General features: G+C 36.5%; 1 protein-coding gene across 2 annotated transcripts in view; it reads left to right on the forward strand.

The window, feature by feature from the left end:
* Positions 1–20,634, forward strand: part of LOC108730167 (growth factor receptor-bound protein 14) — a 319,854-nt gene that overhangs the window by 77,218 nt on the left and 222,002 nt on the right. The window contains exon 1 of one of the 2 annotated variants that reach the window (XM_018459698.1): positions 16,238–16,881. The exons of the other annotated variant lie outside the window; for it this stretch is intronic. Coding sequence (XP_018315200.1) covers positions 16,827–16,881 — 55 coding nt within the window. The 5' untranslated portion in view covers positions 16,238–16,826. Of the gene's footprint in view, positions 1–16,237; positions 16,882–20,634 lie in introns of those variants that run through there. 2 annotated transcript variants of the gene reach the window in all.

The following is a 20,634-nucleotide window of genomic DNA, read 5'->3' on the forward strand; positions in this document are numbered from 1 at the left end:
CCCTCATTCCCCATTGTCCCTGTTCACCTAGCCGACATTTGCAGGCGTGGCACCGTTAGTGAATTGAAAATCATACTCCTCCGAATCGATAAAAGTAGGAGTAGTCAAAATTATTGTTGTCTATTGCGATTACTTTCATGTTATAAAAGGATGACTATTTTAAATTGTTGTCTTATTAATTGAAGTATAAATATTTTATAAGCAAATTATATGAATTATTCGATAAATGTGATCATTAGGTCACGAAATTTCTATTTATTGAAGGTGAAATAAAGTGAAATGGCACACACGTATCATATATTGCAATTATTACAAATGTCAAGTATTTTTTATGATTTACGTGATTGTAAATGAGTAATAAGTTCAACCCGTACGGATAGTTCCTGCCTTCCGCATTCATTAGCATTAGTTAACGTGAAAGCCGCCGGCCAACATGCGCATAACTAATTGCTGTTATCGTTCATCTTTTTCCGTCAAGGTCGCTTGAGCCTATGAATAATTACAAGCGCGAAAAACGTGCGAGAGTCTCTTCAATAATAGACGCAATCTCTTCCGTAAATCGCGAATCCGTGATAAAAAAAAATTGCAATTTAAAACAAATCAATCAAAAAGTCACATATGATCAATAGAAGTCAATTAATGTATTATAATATAATATTATTTAATAATGAGTCTACAGCAAAATTAACTGCGATATTATTACGTAAGTAGAAATGTGCGTGAATAATTCAACGATTGATGATGGACAAGACGGAGTATTGTCAGTAACGGCAGCAGATAGACAGGCAGCGCATTAGCGATCGCATGGAGCACGTTGCATTGTTATCACTCTGTCTCTTTCTTTCTCTCTCCTACTCATCGCGTTTCTTTCCCACGTTCGATCAGAAGCTATCGACCGGCAAGAGCGAGCGTCCCCCGTGCCTCCCAGCGCCCCGCATTGTCGAGCAAGTTACTCGTCTCGTTTCATCAGGGTCGACTTTACTCGCAAGGAATGACGCAGTTGCCGCGAGGAAAAAAAATATATTCTCTCTTCTCGCCAAACGAGAGATTTCGACAACATCCGACTTTCAACTTGGACACTTTCTCTCTACTCTAGAGTATAGCCGATTATACCTCCTCGCTCTTGTCGCGCGTCTCATCCCGGATCTCGTTCTCTCTCGTCCAGTTGCTGCTACTTGTTCACTCCACGTGGCGCAGGCGTGGGTTTGTTGTCTCTCCGTCACGCTCGCGCTCGAAGCTCTCGGATTCTGTCGCGCGCGCAGACGGACTTTCCGCGCCCAGCAGCCTCCTCGCCCTCTTCGCGCCACCGTCATCGTTAGCGACCGAAGCGGTGCCGACGGCCGCGCGCGCTGCATTTATTGAACCGATTTCGTTCTCCGTCGCGGAGCGCGTCCTCCCATCGCTTATCCTCGCCTCTCGCGTTCCCGCTCGCCGTTTGTCATCCCTCCCTTCGTATGCTCCAGCCAACCGACCTCGTCCCTCTAACCCTCTTCTCGAGAGCTTTCTCTCATCCATTCGTCCTCCTATCCGTCGACGTCCTCGTTCGTTCCCGTATATTTGGAACGTTTCGACAAGTCATCGTCGCCACGTACGGCACGCACGACGCGACCCACAGCGTCCATATAAATATAGCCCCGCCGTCTCTCGATACGGCGGGCGCACGTGACACGCGAAGAGCAGCGTCTTTAGGGTCGACCGCTGTTCCGATCTTATCTGAATTTATTTTCTGAAATAGATTTCCCGCGAATTACGACTTAATTTCATTTCAACGTAGCTATATAAAGCACTTTGAATAAACTCTCGTCTGCGATAACTTTTTATAACTTTATTTACCCACCTAATTAGCATTTACGCTTCGTTTTCATAAAGTGTGTATTAACTTATTTAGATTTTAATCGGATCCAACAAAAAATTTTAACACCCCTACAATGTAAAAAGATATGTAAAATTATGTAAATAAAACGTGTAAAAATTACACAATTTATAGTGAAAATGTTTGAAAAATTGCGAGTTTTTACAAAAATTAATATTTTTAGTTCTAATCGTGTAAATATATCTTTATGTTAGTTGGGAAATTACAATAACAATAATAAATTAATAATCAATAATTTCTGTGTAAATGTATAAATTTTTATATTATACAACATAATGTTAATATATGCTTTTAAAAAATAGTACGTAATTTGTTGTCGAATCAATATGTAAATATTTTTCTAAATTTAACTTCAATTATAAATTTGTTTTTGCAATTTGTTTAAAAAAAAAATAATTTTATTTATAAACTGTAATTTTACATATAAATACACATTTTTAATAGTGGATCTCAAAATTACTCACTATAATCATTGTAATATTACATGTAATTTTTTTACAATATAGAGCAAATTTTTAGGAATTTCAATGAGATGACTTCCAGCGACTTGGCCGCTTGGAATTGAGAAGAATATCTAAACATCTGTTTCAATCATCCGATGTAACTGTCTGAATGAATCTTTAATTTAATATTAAGTTCCTAATTTATCTAAATATTTCATGGAATATAGTCGAGAAGTTCATGGATACATGAGAAGTCTGAATAACGATAGATTATAAAATTAATTATATATTGTAGTCAACCATCAAAATATTAAGTCATGCAAACGATCTTCTATAAATGATCTTTAATAGTCTAATAGGATTTTGAATAAGCTCTACGCATTGTATATCTATGTATAGAATTATATGGATTGGAGTTTTGTATTTGAAAGTTGATCCGAAATTCTCTCACGCGGCGTAATTATGTGCATTCGCGTAAACATGTCTCTTACAGTCATCGCGGCGGTATATGGTAATGGTCGTGTACGATGACCAGGATCGATCGTTCGTCCCGGGAACTAGCATCTACCATGACGTCATCCTACGTCACCGGTCTCGAGGGGAATGTGGAGGCGAGAGCGTATCGGTGCAAACGCGCCATTCTCTACTTTTTCCCTGCGCGTTAACGCATCGCGTGGACGCAGCCGGTGGTGAAATCAAAGCGATTTGAGACCGTTCGATACGACAAAACTATTCGACGTGTTTATTTCCACGTGCGGATATAACGAGAATATCGGAATATATAGAAAGAGAGACGAGCGGATAGAAATACCAGTCCTCTTCTTTGGAAAGTTATAAAGTGATGTTGGTGTGACGGAATTACTGGCATTACAGATTAGAAATTTCTTCGAATTAGCCTTACAGAATTAAAATTTTTTTACATGTTTAAAATATGTATACGAATAAGCTCCGGGATATTCAACTTAAACTTAAAAACGGAAAAAATTAAAGAATTACACATATATATGTATGCATATTTTTATTTTTTCCGTTTTTAAGTTTGAATATTCTAGAATTTATTTGTGTGTACTTTAAACATGTATAAGAGCTAGGGTTTTCAATTTTATGAAGCCAATTTGAAAAAATTTCTTCAATCTCGTAATTCCGCCAACATCTTAAGCATTATGAGCTTTCTACAAACCATTATACTTGTAAGTCTTAAGTCATAAGAAATTGACCAATCATTATTAATTATTCTTCTCACATTCGACTGTGATTAGTCACTTTCTTACGACTTTATGTAGAAAGCCTATAATTAAATTACCTTAATGTTGACTGTCTACTCGGAAATATCGGTCTCGACACCCCGATTTCCGCTCCGACTCCGCTCCTGACGTACGCCTGCGCACCAGGAACATGCATATACATACAAATGACTCACCTGTGTAGCGAAGACCCTCGTGGTTCATCATGCGGCGGGAAGGGCGACCGTGGTTTGGCTCTCTTTCTCTCTCTCTCTTTCTCTCCAGCTGCAGCTGCATATGGCCAAGACCTAGGGCACGCTTCGTCGACGGTAAACGTTTACGTTCCTTCTCCGTCCCCTTTCGTTTTGCGTCGTGCCGCACCGTGTCGGTGAACTCGTGAGCACAATTACGCGACACGACGTCACCCATGCACGAACACCATGCATTTTCCTCTCTTCGTTCTCCAGATCTCCCCTTCGCCTCGCCTGGCCGCGCATTGATGCTTTTGGTCGTACGCGTGTTCCTCGTCTTCAGGGGATTCTTAGATGCGTTTATATCGAAAGGAACCAGGCTCGATTTCTGAAACGAGATTTTATTTCTAATAATTTGGAAACTAAGTCCCGATATCGAGTATTAAATTCTTGTACAATTATAAATTCCTTTTCCTTTTTTTAAAATTTATTTTACAATGTTAGATAAAGGAGCAATGTGTGTGGTATAACCCAATTCCGTGAATTAATTAACATTTTGTTGTTTTTAACTTCCACGTACGTCAAAATGTAAATCAATCCATGTCTGTAGTTAGTTTCAAAATAACAATGTCCATATTAATGTATGCACTTAATAAATAATAAACTAATTTTGAGCCAAATTTAATACATCTTCTTGAATTATCAAGTAGTGGCGAAATGATTCAAAGTATAACTTAAATTAGGAATAATTTGACATTATGAACTTATAACAGTGTAATCCGTCTGTTTATATAACGTGTAGCTATTCCTTCGAACATGTATATGGAGGGACCTTGGCGCTTCCGCAATACCTTTGCGTATAATTTTGCGAGAGTTCCTGGAATATACATATATCGCGTCGTGCGGTCGCGACATAGGTTAGATATATTGTCTGTGTATCCCGCCGGATCGTACTAGACGGTTAATTAATCCCATGTCCTATAGCTCCGCGAAATTATTATTAGACGTGACGGTGGTGTGTGATACGAAACGGGAATCCCGACGGCATCGCGCGAAACGGCTTCGAGAATTGGCGGAACGCACGCGTCGTTTGTCGCCATTGCTCCGACGACACGTCGTCGTACCAATTCCTCAAGATTGACATAATTCATGAATTAATCATATGCGAGTTCATTAGCTTGAGGCAATAACGTGCTAAATCGCGCGGTAGCAAATTGTGAAATTATCCGTTCGTCTTCGAAAAGACATTACAATGCTGACGCACTTCTTTCATTAAGACAAACAAAAACAAATATTTTTTTAATTTTATATGTATTTATATATTATAAAATGTATAAATATATAAATTTTATGTGTTTACGTATATACAGTCCCTGATCACATTATTATGACCACTGTTGAATTTTACGATATTTTTATGATAAGTTGGTAAATTTTTATAAAAAGTAGAAAGATTTGTATTTCATGTGGCAATACTGTTTTTTAAATTACTGTGCATGCAACTCTAACATAGATCGCCATTTTGACATGTGTCAACTGTTTAATCACGCCGAAGTTACATATAATCTTTAGTTAGAACACTTTGTCTCGTGACGTAAATTGTTAATATTAATAAAATATAACGGTAAGTAATAAATATAAATTGTTGTTAGACATGTTAATAAAGCATAAATAAATAAGTTAAACATGAGTTAAATAATAACTTAGGTTTAACTTATTTATTTATGCTTTATTAACATGTCTAACAACAATTTATATTTATTTTGCATGTTTTGTTTGCTGTATTTTATAATAAAATATAATTGATTGAACATTGCCAAGATGTAATTAATTGATTAGACATAAAATTGTTCAATAAATTCATCATAATATATATTTAAAATTTAACCAAATAGAAAAGTGTAAAAAGATAAGGTGGTCATAATAATGTAGTCAGGGACTGTACATCATCCCCCTCCCCCAGCTCATCAAGAATCAATTAAACAAAATGATAAATGTAATAATAATGATGGGTATAATTTATTCGACGTGCTGGAATCTATTATCTCAAGCAAAACTAACTAACATAATTATAATTTACAAATATTAAATGGCAAAAAAGTGTATAACGTATACATATTGATTACATGTAGTTTAGCATAAAGGTACTATTGATTTATATACACAATTAATTTTCATTTATATTGTCATATCATGCAGATTATTGTTCGGAGATATCAAATGAAGATCACATTTACTTATCGTATTATTGGAAAGTAGAACTTTCAGTTATACTTTCCAATAATTAAGAGAGTTAAAATTACTAAACGCGGCACTAAATAGAATATAACCATTTCCGAATCGTTGTGCTATTTTGTTGAAAATTTAATTTTCTGTAAATACTCGCGAGTTTCATCAGCCAATATCAGAATTTTATCATACAGTTTGCATAATAAAAAGCGTGTGTACAAGGAAAGAAATGCGAGTCGTTGAGAAAACGTTATCGGACGTTTATCGGACACGTTCGCGAACAGCGTGACGTCAACATGTATTGATAGACGATTTCATTGCAGCGGAGGATTTTGGCCCACGGAGGATTTTGCGCGACGCAATAAAAAAATTTCACTTACATTAGTGAGCATTAAGTGAGCCACAGGACTTCGTGGACGCGAGTTGGTGCGAAATCGGCTGAGAAAGAGAGAATTAAAGTCACTAGATTTGTGAAGTACCGTAAACTCTCTTTTCATCTTTAACACTAAACGCGGTATTCCAAATTTATGTAAGATAAATTGGGAAGACGCCACACTTAAGCCTTTATTCTTGAATAACTTCTTAATGTTATTGAATTAACCTATAAAAAATATTATTTATATTCTAGAAACCTTTCTTTATTTATACAAATTAAACTTTTGATGTTACATATTATTGGAAAAAATTGATATGTCATACCCTTCAAAAGTGACATCTTCTCCCTATATATATATGGATGCCACCCCTTGTGGGAGAAGATATCACAAGCATAAATAATGTAATGCAACATAAACTTGTATATTTTACTTATTTATAATCCATAATCAAGAGATAAACTTGGTACGATAGAACATAAATCGAGAAAATATCAAAGAGAATAATTTAGGAAGTAAGTTGGACATACTTTTATTCGTTTAAACACCATTTCAACTTAAAATATTTCGAATTAGTATAATAAAGTATCAAAAATTTTAACTCATAAAATCGTTTCATGCCATTGCGGTACTTTATAAATCTAGTAACTTAGAGAGAACCAATCGAGGGTAGCGACGAATCGTGGAAAGATGATGATGTGAGAGCAAGGAAGAGAGGAAGTCGCGAATCGGAACAGAACGAAGGCGGCGCAGTTCAGAGAAAAAGTCTACCTTGCGAGGGATTGGCGAGAAAATGGGATGGAGACGCGAAGACGATAAGACAAGGCCGGATTTAGAGATGCTTCGTTGCCCCCTCCCTCGAAAAAGAGTCGAAGTAGAGAGGATACGCGGTGTAAAGATATGAGATGATATCAAGTGCATGCGACCGATCCCGCTTTATGTGCGCAGTACCTCGCGATAATCGCGATTGGAACTTTCGCGATAATATGAGGCACCGCGATAGTCTTCCATGAAATGCAGGATATCTCGCGAGTGAATGACGATTGAAACTTCCGCAATAGCGTTAATTTAATTTTTATCAAGCAAGTCGAATTTCTCTTTTCACAAAGTATTAGTGAGAAAGTGATTTATTCAAAAATTATTGCTCATCATTTTTCTCTCTAAAAAAACGTCGATCTATTGACATCACGCGTAAACCTATTTTTTTTAGACATTCCGGATAATAGATTCAAAATAAAATTTCTTAACAAAATGTAGACAAATAATAATATATGCGGCATATTTGAAAAGATGTGAGTGAAATATAATATCGTAAAGAACTTTTGAAGTGAATAGAAAGAGCTGCGTCATTTTTTACCCAGCATCTGGCAAGTGAGACATTTTGAAAATTTATTTGTGTTTGTAGTTAAACTAGTATACTTACATTCGTACTGAAAATGCAATAGATATACGTATATTTGAAGTTTGGCGAAAGCAAGAAAGAAAAGTTTTAATGCAGTCTGCACTGTTAGATATCAAAGGAGCAATAGTAACCCAATCTCTTGAATTAAATAACATTATGTTAGTTTTAACTTCTATGTGTGTCAAAATGTAAAGCAATCCATTTCTGTAGTTAGTTTTAAAATAAACAACAATGTCTATATTGACGTATGCACTTAGGAAATAATAAACTAAATTTCAGTCTTCGATATATATTATCTTCAATTAAATCGTTTAATTCCGTTGTTTTAGTTAAATTAACGGTATATTGAGTGAGAATAGTGGCGATCTATAAAAATGACAAAAATAACTCAAATTGGGTATAATTTGACATTATAAATTTAACAGTGTAGTGTAGCAACAAAGAACCTATAGTTTAGACTATAGTCTCGATAACACTCGAGTGTCATACAATTAATATATTCAAGATTTGATATTATCATAAAACTTAACAAAAAGTAGCTCTATAATTAAGTTTTCGTACTCTATAGCAAACTAATTGTTCTATAGATTCGCGTATCTTTGAAATTTTCGATAAGTTTTAGATTTTAGGTTAATTCGGAATTGTATGATTGATGTCCGTTAAGTCCGTATTAACTATGCATTGAAGATTGAGGATTGCGAATGAAAGATTAGAATTGAACCAATTAGAACGAAATGCATTAAAATTAAAATTGTCTGATTGGTCAAATTCTAATCTCTAATTCGCAATTTCAGTTTTCAATGCGTACTGCGACACGGACTTTAGTTAGATCAGTACAAGATTGCTAATTCCGGAGGCTTATTACGGTTTTTGAAGCGAGATGAAACTTATAAAAGCGAGAGAATTTACTAGAAAATTTATAACTTCATTGGTCAATACTTAGTGAATTTGAATACGCTTGTAATTCTCACTTGATCTTAACCTTTAGAGGGCCGGCATTTTTGCTTTGAAATTTTGAATTTTTTTGATGTAAAATTCATGTATATATTGAATGTTTATGTCACGAGGAGTCGACGAGTTTTCACTGGCCACTATAGAGGAAAATTTTCATTTTTTGTTTTTAGTATTCCTTTTTGATATCACAGAACATGTTTCTGAAGTCAGATTATCGAAATTTTATGTAGAAATAGTGTTATTTACGTAGATAAGTCGAATTGAATAACATAGACATTTACGTACATATGAAACTTTTCTTTAGCATAATCCAGGACTAACGACGTGGACGTAGAAAGTTATTAGTTAGGGCTGCGGTGTTCAAGTTATACAGACTTCTGTTATTGGCCACTTCTGTAATTGCCAGTCCGGCCCTCTAAAGGTTAAGAATCGTAAGAAGCCCCCAGTGGTCATTGTCTTGATGTGTGTCGACGTTCACTATTTCTATTAAGAAAAAAGAAGACAATAGTTAAAATCAGTTTAATGAATATTAATGCGATGATACGTTAGGTCACTGTTTGCAATTACAAACCTTGGACACTCTTGAATTAGATAATCAAATATATTCAAATCAGACAAGAGTTGCGTCATACGATTCTTGAAAGTTGACGCGTCACAACCGGGGATTTCCCTGCACAGTTTTTGATTTCGAGAAAAAAAGCAAGATCATTTCCTTACCTACGACAATTGTGCGTCGCAATTTCACCCCTGGAGGCGAAGGTAGGAGAGTCCGAAGGTGAGCTCGCAAGTCGCGCGACGGATGCCAGTGAGGTGATTCCGGGAAGGGGAGATGGTAGCGGGAGCCTCCATGGTGCGCGTGTGTGTGTATGTGTGTACGTGTGCACAAGCGCGAGCGACAGAGGGGGAGAGCGCGAGGGAGAGACAGTGGGATGGACAAGGACGGAGCGCGTCGTGACGACCGTGTATAAGTGAGGGAGGCCGTACGCGGCGGGAATCGTCCCTCTCCGTAGTACTACGCGGGACGCTACGCGAACGGCACGGTTACGTTTTCCTATCCCGTGCGCCGCGGCCTGGAGCAGAGAGTGACGCCGTTGACCGTCCGTCGAGTCCGTTCGCGTTTACAGACGCGCGTCGCGCGAGAGTCGTTGTCCCTCCGAGAGGGGCATCGTCGTGGAAACCTGGAAACTGATCGGACGCGAAAACGCGGCTGCATTCCGACCGTTCGCGAAGCGAAGCGGGTGTGCGCGCTTCGTCACGCTTCTCTCTCTCCCGTGTTTACGTTCGGCGTCCGCGTGCTTGCTGTCCGGCTTACCTCGACATTCCGAGAATTCGGAGGGCGATAGGAAGGTGAGAGACGGTGAAGGAAACCGTTCTCGACGGATTACTACGTGGAAAACTCACCGCGATCGGATTTTGGCAGTGTGCGCGCGAACGAAGACGCGAAGTTCGCCGGGAGGCGGGAGGAGGCTGAAGTTGGCCGCTTGAAGCGTAGGAGCAACGACGGGCCGGTCTGCCCCGCAGGTCTGCTCGGCAGTTTTCGGCAATCGTCGCCGCAGCGCCGCGCCGCGTTACACCACGGTACGAAAAATCACAAGGGTTAGTTGACCTGGCGCGCCGTCGCGTCATGTTCGTTCTCGTTCTTTTTTTAGTGACAGTGCGATTTGCTTTGGGACTACGCATCGCGCGCGCGACTTGATCGATGCACGTGCGAGCGCGACGCGAGGGTGTTAAATATAATCTCCGAAAATCCTATACGCTACGTCGCGTCGTAATTACACGCGAGCGCGCGCGGTGTCACGGCTGTGAGAAAACGTGTGCGTGTGTGAGTGTAGGCGAATAGCTCAAAGTGCGTTGGACGCTACGTGCTCGAAGCCACGTGTGGCATTCGACGTTCTCACGTCGAAGCAAGGTCGGACGCGACCCGAGGCTCTCGGTTTAATACAGGCGTCGAAAGAGAGGTTAGACTTTCGTTTCCTGGATCGCGAGGAACGCGATCAAAACGTCTCGGGGGAGATTCGAAACGTTCGTGCGGCTGGCGACCCTGCGCGACGTGAAGTTTGCCGCGTACGCTTGCTACCTCGCGCCGTTTGAATTCGGAGTACGCGAAGAGAGGGAGAGAGATAGAGAAACAGGTAGAAACGAACAAGCGACAGATTGTTCCTGCGCGATTTAATCCTCGCATTATTCCGCTCGAGTAATCCGGATTCGCGCAATTTCTCGTCGTTGGCGCGTCTACATGCGCGCGGCGAGTTCCGGCTGCGTCGTAAACAACGTCGGAGCAATGACCACCGCAGGGAGCCCGTGAGTCTTCTCTTCTACCAACTGCGTAGTAACGCGTAGTAGAGCGCACGATCCCCGAACCGACACCTCGTTGGGACACCACCGACATGTTGCGCAATCTTACGAGAACATGAACGGCGTGTGTCCCCCGCATTAATCGATTAGAGATTTTTGCGACTTTCGATATATTGTGAAATTGAACGTTCCACTCCGGTTTTAAACCCGTAATTGGCTATCGATTAATTCGATACGCGCCACTCCGGAATTGAAATGACGCAGACCGTTGAACCGTTGACATTAGAGATCGAGTTCGGAGTTTATTTTAACGCGACCTTTCCCCCTGGTTGTTTCTTTCGTTTCCACGCAGTGAGAGGCAAAAATTTTATTTATCAAATTTTATCTCGAGGAGGTAGGATATCCCCGGTAAGGTGAACTAACTCCTTAAGAAGGGAAACAGGGACGTTTAAAAAATCTAATATTAGTTGTAATTAAATTTTAATAGATAAATATTTTTTATAATTGTTAATGAAACACATGAACAGTATTATATTAGATTTGTAAATAATAACATTTAATGTATGACATCACGTAAAATCACAAACAAAAAAATTACAAGATCACATTTTATTTTTTTTCAATTGTACTTTCTAGGCTTTTAAATAAAAAATCATAAAGTTCTTTATACGTTAATTGAAAATTATTTCACATTTATTATTTTCACGTATTATTCATTTATTATTTTTATCTATTATTTTATTCACATTTAAAAGAGGGACATTTTATAATTATGTTTTTAATTTGAGACAAAATTTGGGACGCGTTCTAAATTAGCACGAAGAGTTAAAATTTGGGTCCGTCCTTCCTAATTTGATATGATTGGCCACCTTAATCTATATATACGGTTACTATATTTTCTTTAGAGAAAATAAAGGATAAACTTGAAAATTTTAGACTTTATTCCTAAATATTTCGAAAATAGTTTGTGACTGTCAGAAGTCTGCGCATTAATCTTCGAAATTTTCTCGTAAGCTTTTTAATCAATCGCGATTCATTTTGACGTCATTTTGATGTTATTGTAACTTTGATGTTCTGTTTGGGTTAATATTGCCCTTGCATAAAACTAAATTTGTCGATAGTTTCTGTAAGAATTTGCTCATTAATTCATTAGACATTGGAATGCTAATTGAAAAGGAATTTTCTATAATATTATTAAAATGAAAAAACAAATAAGAAAAGAAGATCCTAGACGATCAAGCTGGATCTTTCAGTGTTTAAATAATTCGATGTAAATTTATATACTACATAACATCAATCTTACAAATTGCGTGTCGAATTTAATTTTCAGTTTTGAAATGCAATCCTAACAGAACTATATAATTATTAATATAATTATTAACATTAACAATATAAATAAATTAACTATATAAAATTGTAAACTATATAGAATTGTTTTGAAAAAAAAAATTCAATTTAAAGGACAATTACCTGAAATAAAAGACTGTCCTTTATATAATAAAGAGTTCTGTTCGCATTGCTTGAAATCTCCAAAAACTTTTAAACTTAAAATGAGATAGATACATATTTGGTCATTGAAAAGAGAGAAAGCGAAGATGTTAAGGGCAAAAAGTGCAAGCAACGCGAACACAGACCAAAGGACGTCAATGGCTACGTTTACACCGTGCATTTAGGCCGCGGCCTATACAATAGATATCCTTGTTTAGCCTGTATATTAAACAAAGATAGCTATTGTATAGGTCGCGGACTAAACGCACGGTGTAAACGTATAGAATCAATGATCACCATAGGTATACCACGCGCATTCTCAGTTAAAGCCGTTATATGTGACGCTAGAAATCGTGCGACGCAGATGGCCTGCGTGTGACGCAGTATCTTCACTTTTCGTAAGTCGTACGCAGTGAGTGACCGATTTCCGGGAATGCCTCGTCAATCGCGCGTGTTTTAAATACACGCTTACACGTGCAAGAATGCGGTCTAACTACCTCTTTTATGTGCCGCGTGTCATGGCGTGGGAGTCAATGATTTCGTGCTGGTTTCAATTCGCACACGTGTGTTCCCACCCGCATGATATCCTCGCGTACGTTTCGTGCGACGTAGCATTTTTCCTAATTCGCATCCGAGATAATGATGGAAATAATGACGCGCTTAAAGAACGGTATAAGATGGTCATATCTGAATCGTAAAAAAGATTCATTTTGACGTCATTTTGATGTTATTGTGACTTTGTTTTATCTGTTTGGGCTAATATTGTCCTTGCATAAAACTAAATTTGTAGTTTCCATAAAAGTTCCTTCATTAAACATTGATTAATTAAAAAGAAATTAATATTATTAAAATAGTATATATTTATAAAAAAAAGATGGGGGTGGAAGCATGAGGGATAATTTTAATTTGCGTTAAATGTAGGTATTTAATAAAATAAAATTTCTAGAACATAATTTTTGCTAACAATTCTTATTAATATAAATTTCATATACCTATGTAAAATTTTAGTTAATGACCAGAAGTTTTACAATCTTAAAAGGAGTAGGTATATGTACTTTTTAAAACAGTACGGCTGGTAACCCTATAATGATGATATGCCTGAAAAAGCTAGGATTCGTGTTCGACTATATGTTAACAAGATCTTTTCTTCATCGAAAGAGAACTACGCGAATTTTAGATCCACGTTTTTCCTCAATTTTTTAAATTTCTTAAGCGTAAAAGCACACAAAAAACAGACAAAAGGTCATAGGTTATTCTCGAAAAAAATCGATGGTATATATAACAATAGAAATCTATGGTATATATAACAATATATACCATAGATTTCTCCAATATTTCGTATGCGATAACATATACTGTAGTATTTTTTAGTATGTTTTCATGTGCTATATTTTTCGAGAATACCGCCCCTGTTCGCGTTGCCTGCACTTTTTGTTTTGCACTCATACTTTAAATTCATAATGTCAAATTATACCCAATTTGAGTTATTTTTAATCTTTCTATAAGTTGCCACTATTCCTATTTACGTCATTAATTTAACTAAAACAACGAAGTTAAATATTTTAATTTAATTAATTATTTATTAAGTGCATTCGTTAATATGGATGTTGTTTATTTTGAAACCGACTACAGAAATAAATTGATTTTCATTTTGACATACAAAGGAATTAAAAATGTTATTTAACCTCAGAGATTGGATTGCCTTTGTTCTTTTGATATCTAACAGGGCAGATCTTCGCTTTGTATCTTTTGTCGGAATATATATTTATCTCGTTTTAAGTGCAAAAATTTTTGAGAATTTCAAGTAACATGAATAAATCTTTTCAAGCAACGTGAACAAATTGTATTGTTTATAGAAAGTCCTTGGCAATGTATTTAACTATCGTCGTTTATGGAAAATCCTTCGCAATGTATTTAATCATGTACGTGAATAGATGTAATTTTAATTGTTTTCCTTAAACAACATAACAGTCAACTTGACACTTTGGATGTTTTCCATTTAGTGGAACACAAATCAACGTAGATATTATTCTGTCTCTGTTATTCACAGAATGTCAAGAAAGATGGAAGACGTTTGTGTCACTAAATGGAAAATATCCTTCGTGTGTTTCTGTTTGACTTTCGTGTTAAATCTATAAATTATTAATTAGCTTTCCGTCAGCAATATGAAATTTTCACCCTTCGCTCGCAATCTGGATCTTCGAACTTCAGTACTGATTTTTATATTATTCTACACTGTATAAAAATCGCGCGGAAAGCAATTTATAAATAATAATGGAAAAATTCTTTTTTATTCTCTCTCTAATTAGAAAAAAAATATTTACATGCTTGTGAAAGTTTTTCTTTTATTATCTTAAAAGCTGGATTGTATTTTATTTATTTTTAATAGATTTAAATTGATCTACTAGAACTCATAATAAAAAAATCGACTGTGCCTTAAAGTAAAGTTCAACATTGTCGGCGGAGGATTAATAATCCGCAATCTCACGAAGATCGAAGACACTGTCACGAAACGCGACTCGCTCGAATCAAGTTGACGAAGCCGGCAAAAACCGCACGCTTGTTCAAGCGATCAGAACGAACTCGTTCTCGGAATACAGGAATGTATGAGATTCCTCGAGAAAAAAAGTAAGGAGATAACTAAACACCACAGTACGGGTGGGTCTGCCTCGTATTTAATTTCGATCAAAGCGAGTTCGTCATTTCGAGCGTTTTTGAACCTCCCTGACAATTTAATAGTTTTGGTTGCTTCGTAAAAATTTTATTCATTGCTTTATATCGATTATTGGATATGTATAATTCGATTGGTCTTTAATAATCGCCAGACGACCCTGACCGATAAGGGATCTATATTGCAAAAGTGATATCAAGAAATTAACGTTATCAATCGAAAGATTATGTTTGAAATAGGTATTCTAGATAATCAAATCTTAAGATCCTATAGATTCTGTGTTCTAATTGGATTGGAACATGTTGGCCATAATTTTAATTTAGATATCAAAATATCTTGAAAACAACGTATTTAAAAAAAATGTTTCAAAAAAATAAAAGTTGTAGAGTTTGAAGAAGACTATTAGATGAGTTACTTAGATTTTTTGGATCCAGGGCTCACTTTGGGCTAAGAAAAAAATTAATCTGAGTTTTATTATAAGCAGTTTATCTGATGTCTTTTTTCAAACCTTACAACTTTTATTTGAAATATTTTTTTCAAAAATGCATTGTTTTTGAGATTTTTTGGTGTCTAATTGTAAGTTAAAATGGCCAACATATATATGTTTCGGTCCGAGTCGGGTACAGAATCCATATAGAATTTCAAGATTTGATCATCTAGAAATTCCAGAACATCTACTTCAAACGTAAATTTTCGACTGGTAAAGTTAGTTTTTTTGTTGTCAGTTTTACAATATAAATCGTTTCAAAATAACTACAAATATAGTATATATGTACGTATATATATATATATAAAATTCACATTGAATTATTTAAGCATCAAAGATCCTGTTTCAACCGTTATAGGCCTTTAATTCCTACTTCTTATTGATTGTGTTCTCACATGTACGGTCTAATAAGATTCTTATTGTTTATAAATCGTTTCCTTGTGAGATACATTATTTTCCGAATATAATTGCAAAATCAATATTTTTAGTTTCTCCCGTCAGTCTCGTTATCTTCTCTCACTGTTCCTCGCAAGCCACGTGTATCGCACGCAGTTTATCGGATAGTTTAATCGATAAAAGAATTAAGTCTCGCGTTATTTGCGACGCAGTAGGTATCGTTTGCGACTTGCCTTAGATTTTTTTCATTTTTGAAAGATCTATCCTGTTTTCGATTACTTCGACTCCCATGGATTTCGATTCATTGTTAAAACGTAAAATCTTACGTAAAATATTATCTAATCTATGACTTCTGCGATACAGTGAATCAACGCTATTATCTAATCTATAGCAAATATAGGCAAAATCTTGGATTACCGCGTCTTATTTCGCCCCTTCAATCTCACTATTTAGGTTTCAAATTCATTCGGACGTCTGCTGCGCAATTCGGTCTAAAAGTTCCTCGAAAGCCAAGATCGCGACCTTTGATTCTTGTCAATAAGACGTGAAACAGCGCGAGAATGACCGTAAGCGTGTTGGCGCCCTTCGTAAAACAACGCGGATGACAAAAACTTGTAATATCGCGTTGCATTTGGCACGGTGAAGAACGTCCTCGTTCCGCGAACTCCGTCGTTGATGTGTATCGAACGCGGGGGGTGTTAACCGTGTGAGAACTGTGGTGTGCGAATTCTTGTGCGCGAAACGAAAATCGCAACGAGGCGACGTTTTTGCCACGGAGTATCATCGCCGTCTGGCGCAACATGGATTACCAACGGCTCCTGTCCAACAACAACAACAATTATCCCACGCATCACCGTGAGTATTCAACCATCTCTTACTCGCCACATGGCGTGATAATTTCTGACCTGCGAGCACACTCACCGGTCGTGCGTTATCTGATTGCCTTTCTCGAGAAAGAGAAAGAAAATAACATTCATTATCGTTGCTATATTCGGATGATTATCGAGGGTCGTGTAAAAAGAAGCTCGGCAATAAAAAAAGACGATAAAGAATTGTCGTCATGAGATACTCCACCTTTGAGAGAGTAACTTTTATTTTTTATCGTCGTGTTTTCAATCTCAATTAGCGTACTGCTTCTATTTATCGCACATTCTTCTGAGTGGGCGACGCGACCTACGGGAAAAGTATCTCTTACGTGCAAACTGGAATGCGTAGATATGCGGTCTTGCTAGACGTACCAACAACAACGGTGTTTGCCGTCTGTGGGCGACGACAATTCCGAACACCCAGCGAGAAGTCGCGACGCTCCATATCATGTGTCTCTCTCGCTTTATTTTTTACCGCGAGAGATGTTCGTATGCGGAGCATCCCTGGATTTTGATGACATTTATTTTTTCCTTTTGATCTTAACGATATATTGTAGAGGATATTTTTTGCAGAGATTTTTGTTTGTGTATGCTATATACCTCTTTATTTCTTTTGCATGTAGAAACATATGTACAAGTTATTACAGAGAAATATAAATCCACGTAGAGCAACTTTAATTACAATTTTGCTCTTAGAAAACGAAGAAAAATTATCTTGAGAATTAAAACAGAGAACCATAATTGGTAAAAAATTCATTAAGATTGAAATCAATAAATTTAATAAATTCTATATATTATATCATAAATTCACGCGAATATATAGTCATATGGGATGATGTTAATTTTATTTAATGTTATTTATTTGTTGCTTTATTAATGTATTTTAATGTTTTTTATTTTACGTTGTATAATATATTTTTCGATTTTAAAGTCATCAAAATCTGGACTCATAAATAAAAGACTTTTGACTTTGTGAGACTTATATTCGTTCGTAGATTTTCCGTATTTCAAATTCGGAGTATCGAGGTACCACTGTAAGAATTGCTGGCACAGGTGAACCACGATGTTTCGAAAAATGTTTTCTCAGGAAAATTTTTCGCGATATTTCGGAAAATGGTCAATACATCGATATCGTTTGCTTTAATAATATCAGTTTGGCATTTCGTTCAAGAGAAATAGATTCGTTGGTTATTTTGTAAAGTATGTACATATCTGTGAGATCAAATTGTTGTCTAAACTAGAATTAATATCGAAGGTTCGAAAATACAAATAGTAATGGATTTGAATCTTGTTTTAACGATACGAATGTATTTTTATCGTTATATATAATCTAAAGTATATACTTACACATATATTTACAATTTAATACCGTTGATAAATTTAATACTCTTTGATCTAATAAGCGCTTTTACCCACACATATTTGATATTTCAAAACGATGTGGCATAATTCATTCACCAATTTATTACCATATTATTCGAATCTCTTATCATTATTTTTTGAAACTAAAACGAAGATATTTGATCTTTGATCCATTTGATTATTTTTACTTCTACTATCGATTTGTATCTTGTTTTTATACGATTTCCGATAAATATATTACAATTACCGAATATAAATTACATTTCCGTAAATATATATACGAATATATTTTCTTAAATGAAAACTGTAACACGAACGAGTCGAATAATCATGATTTCATACCTATGTATAGCTAAATATAATCATGTGTTGTCTTACGAGTATTTATTTTTATTACTTTCGCGCGGTAATATTTGTTTTGGGAATCGACGGGACATTTGATTGCGATCCCGAAATTCCGTTGGCGTCACACGATCATGATTCTTTTTGCACACCGTATATTTTCCGCGAATTTTCAATCGATTCGGGCAACATCGCGCGGACCTTGGACTTTGGATTCGAAAAAGAATGGAGGGTAAAAGACAAGATAGATCGATCGTTGCGTAAAGAGCTCGTTGTGATATATTCCATGGTGGTCCTTGAGCTGACTTTCGCAACGATGGAATCTTCGAGCGTTTAAATATCTATTTAATAATTAAATTAAATAGGAACCAATGCATTTTTATGCTTGCAATATTTTATGTTTGTGTTCCCTCAAATTTGAGATATCGTCACCCGAAATTTTATAATTACTTAAGTCGAATCTCCGGCTAGGATTAACTGCGTAAACTTTCCCGCGATTTTAAAGTCGTTCCTCGCACTTGGAACTTTAAGGTTTTGTAGATATTATCATTCAATTCTTAGAGTACATCCAGTTATTTTCCTAGTTGAACGATTTATGTTATCTTTTTTTGAATTCCTTGAATTAGAATTTGCAAAACATAAAAAATTAATTTGAAAGTCTTTATGATTATTAAAGATTAAGTGAAATAATTTAATTATTACTGACGGAAATTATATTTATTATTGATATATTCTGAGTTTAGTGGAAAAATTTTTGATATATAAAGCTTAATAAAATTAGCAATTTATGTATATGAAGATATTATATAGAGAGAAATGTGGGACTTTTCTAGAATTCACCTTCGTTTCGAATAAAGCTATCTTTCACTTGTCTGTCTTTTAAAAATTTGTTCTGACTACTTATAGTGCTAATTTTAACGAAAGAAAATCACGTTTGCGAATGGTATTTATGAATCTCACCACGAACTGGCACTTTAGTTCGTTAATACGACTAGGAGTAATGCGCGATCGAAGTTTTCACGTAATACGTCTTTGAGGAACGTGAAACTCGTTTGTCGATGTATAAGACAGAAGATTGATAAATCGCGGTAGAGAACAGTGAGTGATGAGCGATTGCTCAGTTTCTTATAAAGTTGTTATTGTTTCATCTGCCAAATCGCATCATTTTGGCTTACAAATCGAGGGGGGAGGCTTACAATATATATAATGAAATCCATTTTGGCGAATAGTGAGATTTATTTTTCGGCGGGCAAGCTTCGCGGTACTTGAAACGAAAACGTAATTTGTGCAGAGCCCTCGAGTGAGTGTCTCGTGGATCGACTTGTCTCCGGAAGTCGACAATGCACGGTTCGTAAAACGAGGAAGATGAAGACCATCGTAGCCTGAATCGCTTCTTTTTTTCGGGATGGTGGTCTTGGCGTACGGCCAGTCGTCCTTGTTCGTTGCCAGAAGAGTATCGGTCGACGACACTATTTTTTTTTTAAGTGATTGTAAAAGCCCGTCGTATTCCCGGGATTAAATTGACTCTGCCTCGTAAATCCCTTACTCGATTATCAGATTACTACGTGATGCTGATGTAATTTTCGATCGATTGAAGCTTCTCTCCTTAAATCCTCATCTTCGAAGGCTCCGAACGATCAATAATCACTGTCAATGTCTTGATACGAAGCAGCTGTAACTTATAATACTTTCTTATGATGGAACGCAAAAGTCGGAACATTGGATGTCGGCAAAGCATTCGTATACGGTTCTTTTTTTTCTCTATCGAGCAGTATCGGTGGGATGACGAGTGGTTTAATGATGAACGTCAATGGGTTAAACGAACGAAATAACGAACGATGTGAACTGATGCGAGGCACGCATTTACAAAGATCGACGCAGCGCAGAGGTGATATAGACGTAAGGGAGAAAGAAGATATTGCAGCCTGCGATCGGTTGGCAATGATATCGAGTTATGGCTCGTGATTACACCTCTCAGACCGGACCATCGCCTTTTATTTATGCAAGCCCGCGAGACGCATGACTAAGTTATAGTACC

Source organism: Mycetomoellerius zeteki, unplaced genomic scaffold (assembly GCF_001594055.1).
Source record: "Mycetomoellerius zeteki isolate Tzet28-1 unplaced genomic scaffold, Tzet1.0 scaffold85, whole genome shotgun sequence".
Lineage (NCBI taxonomy): Eukaryota > Metazoa > Arthropoda > Insecta > Hymenoptera > Formicidae > Mycetomoellerius > Mycetomoellerius zeteki.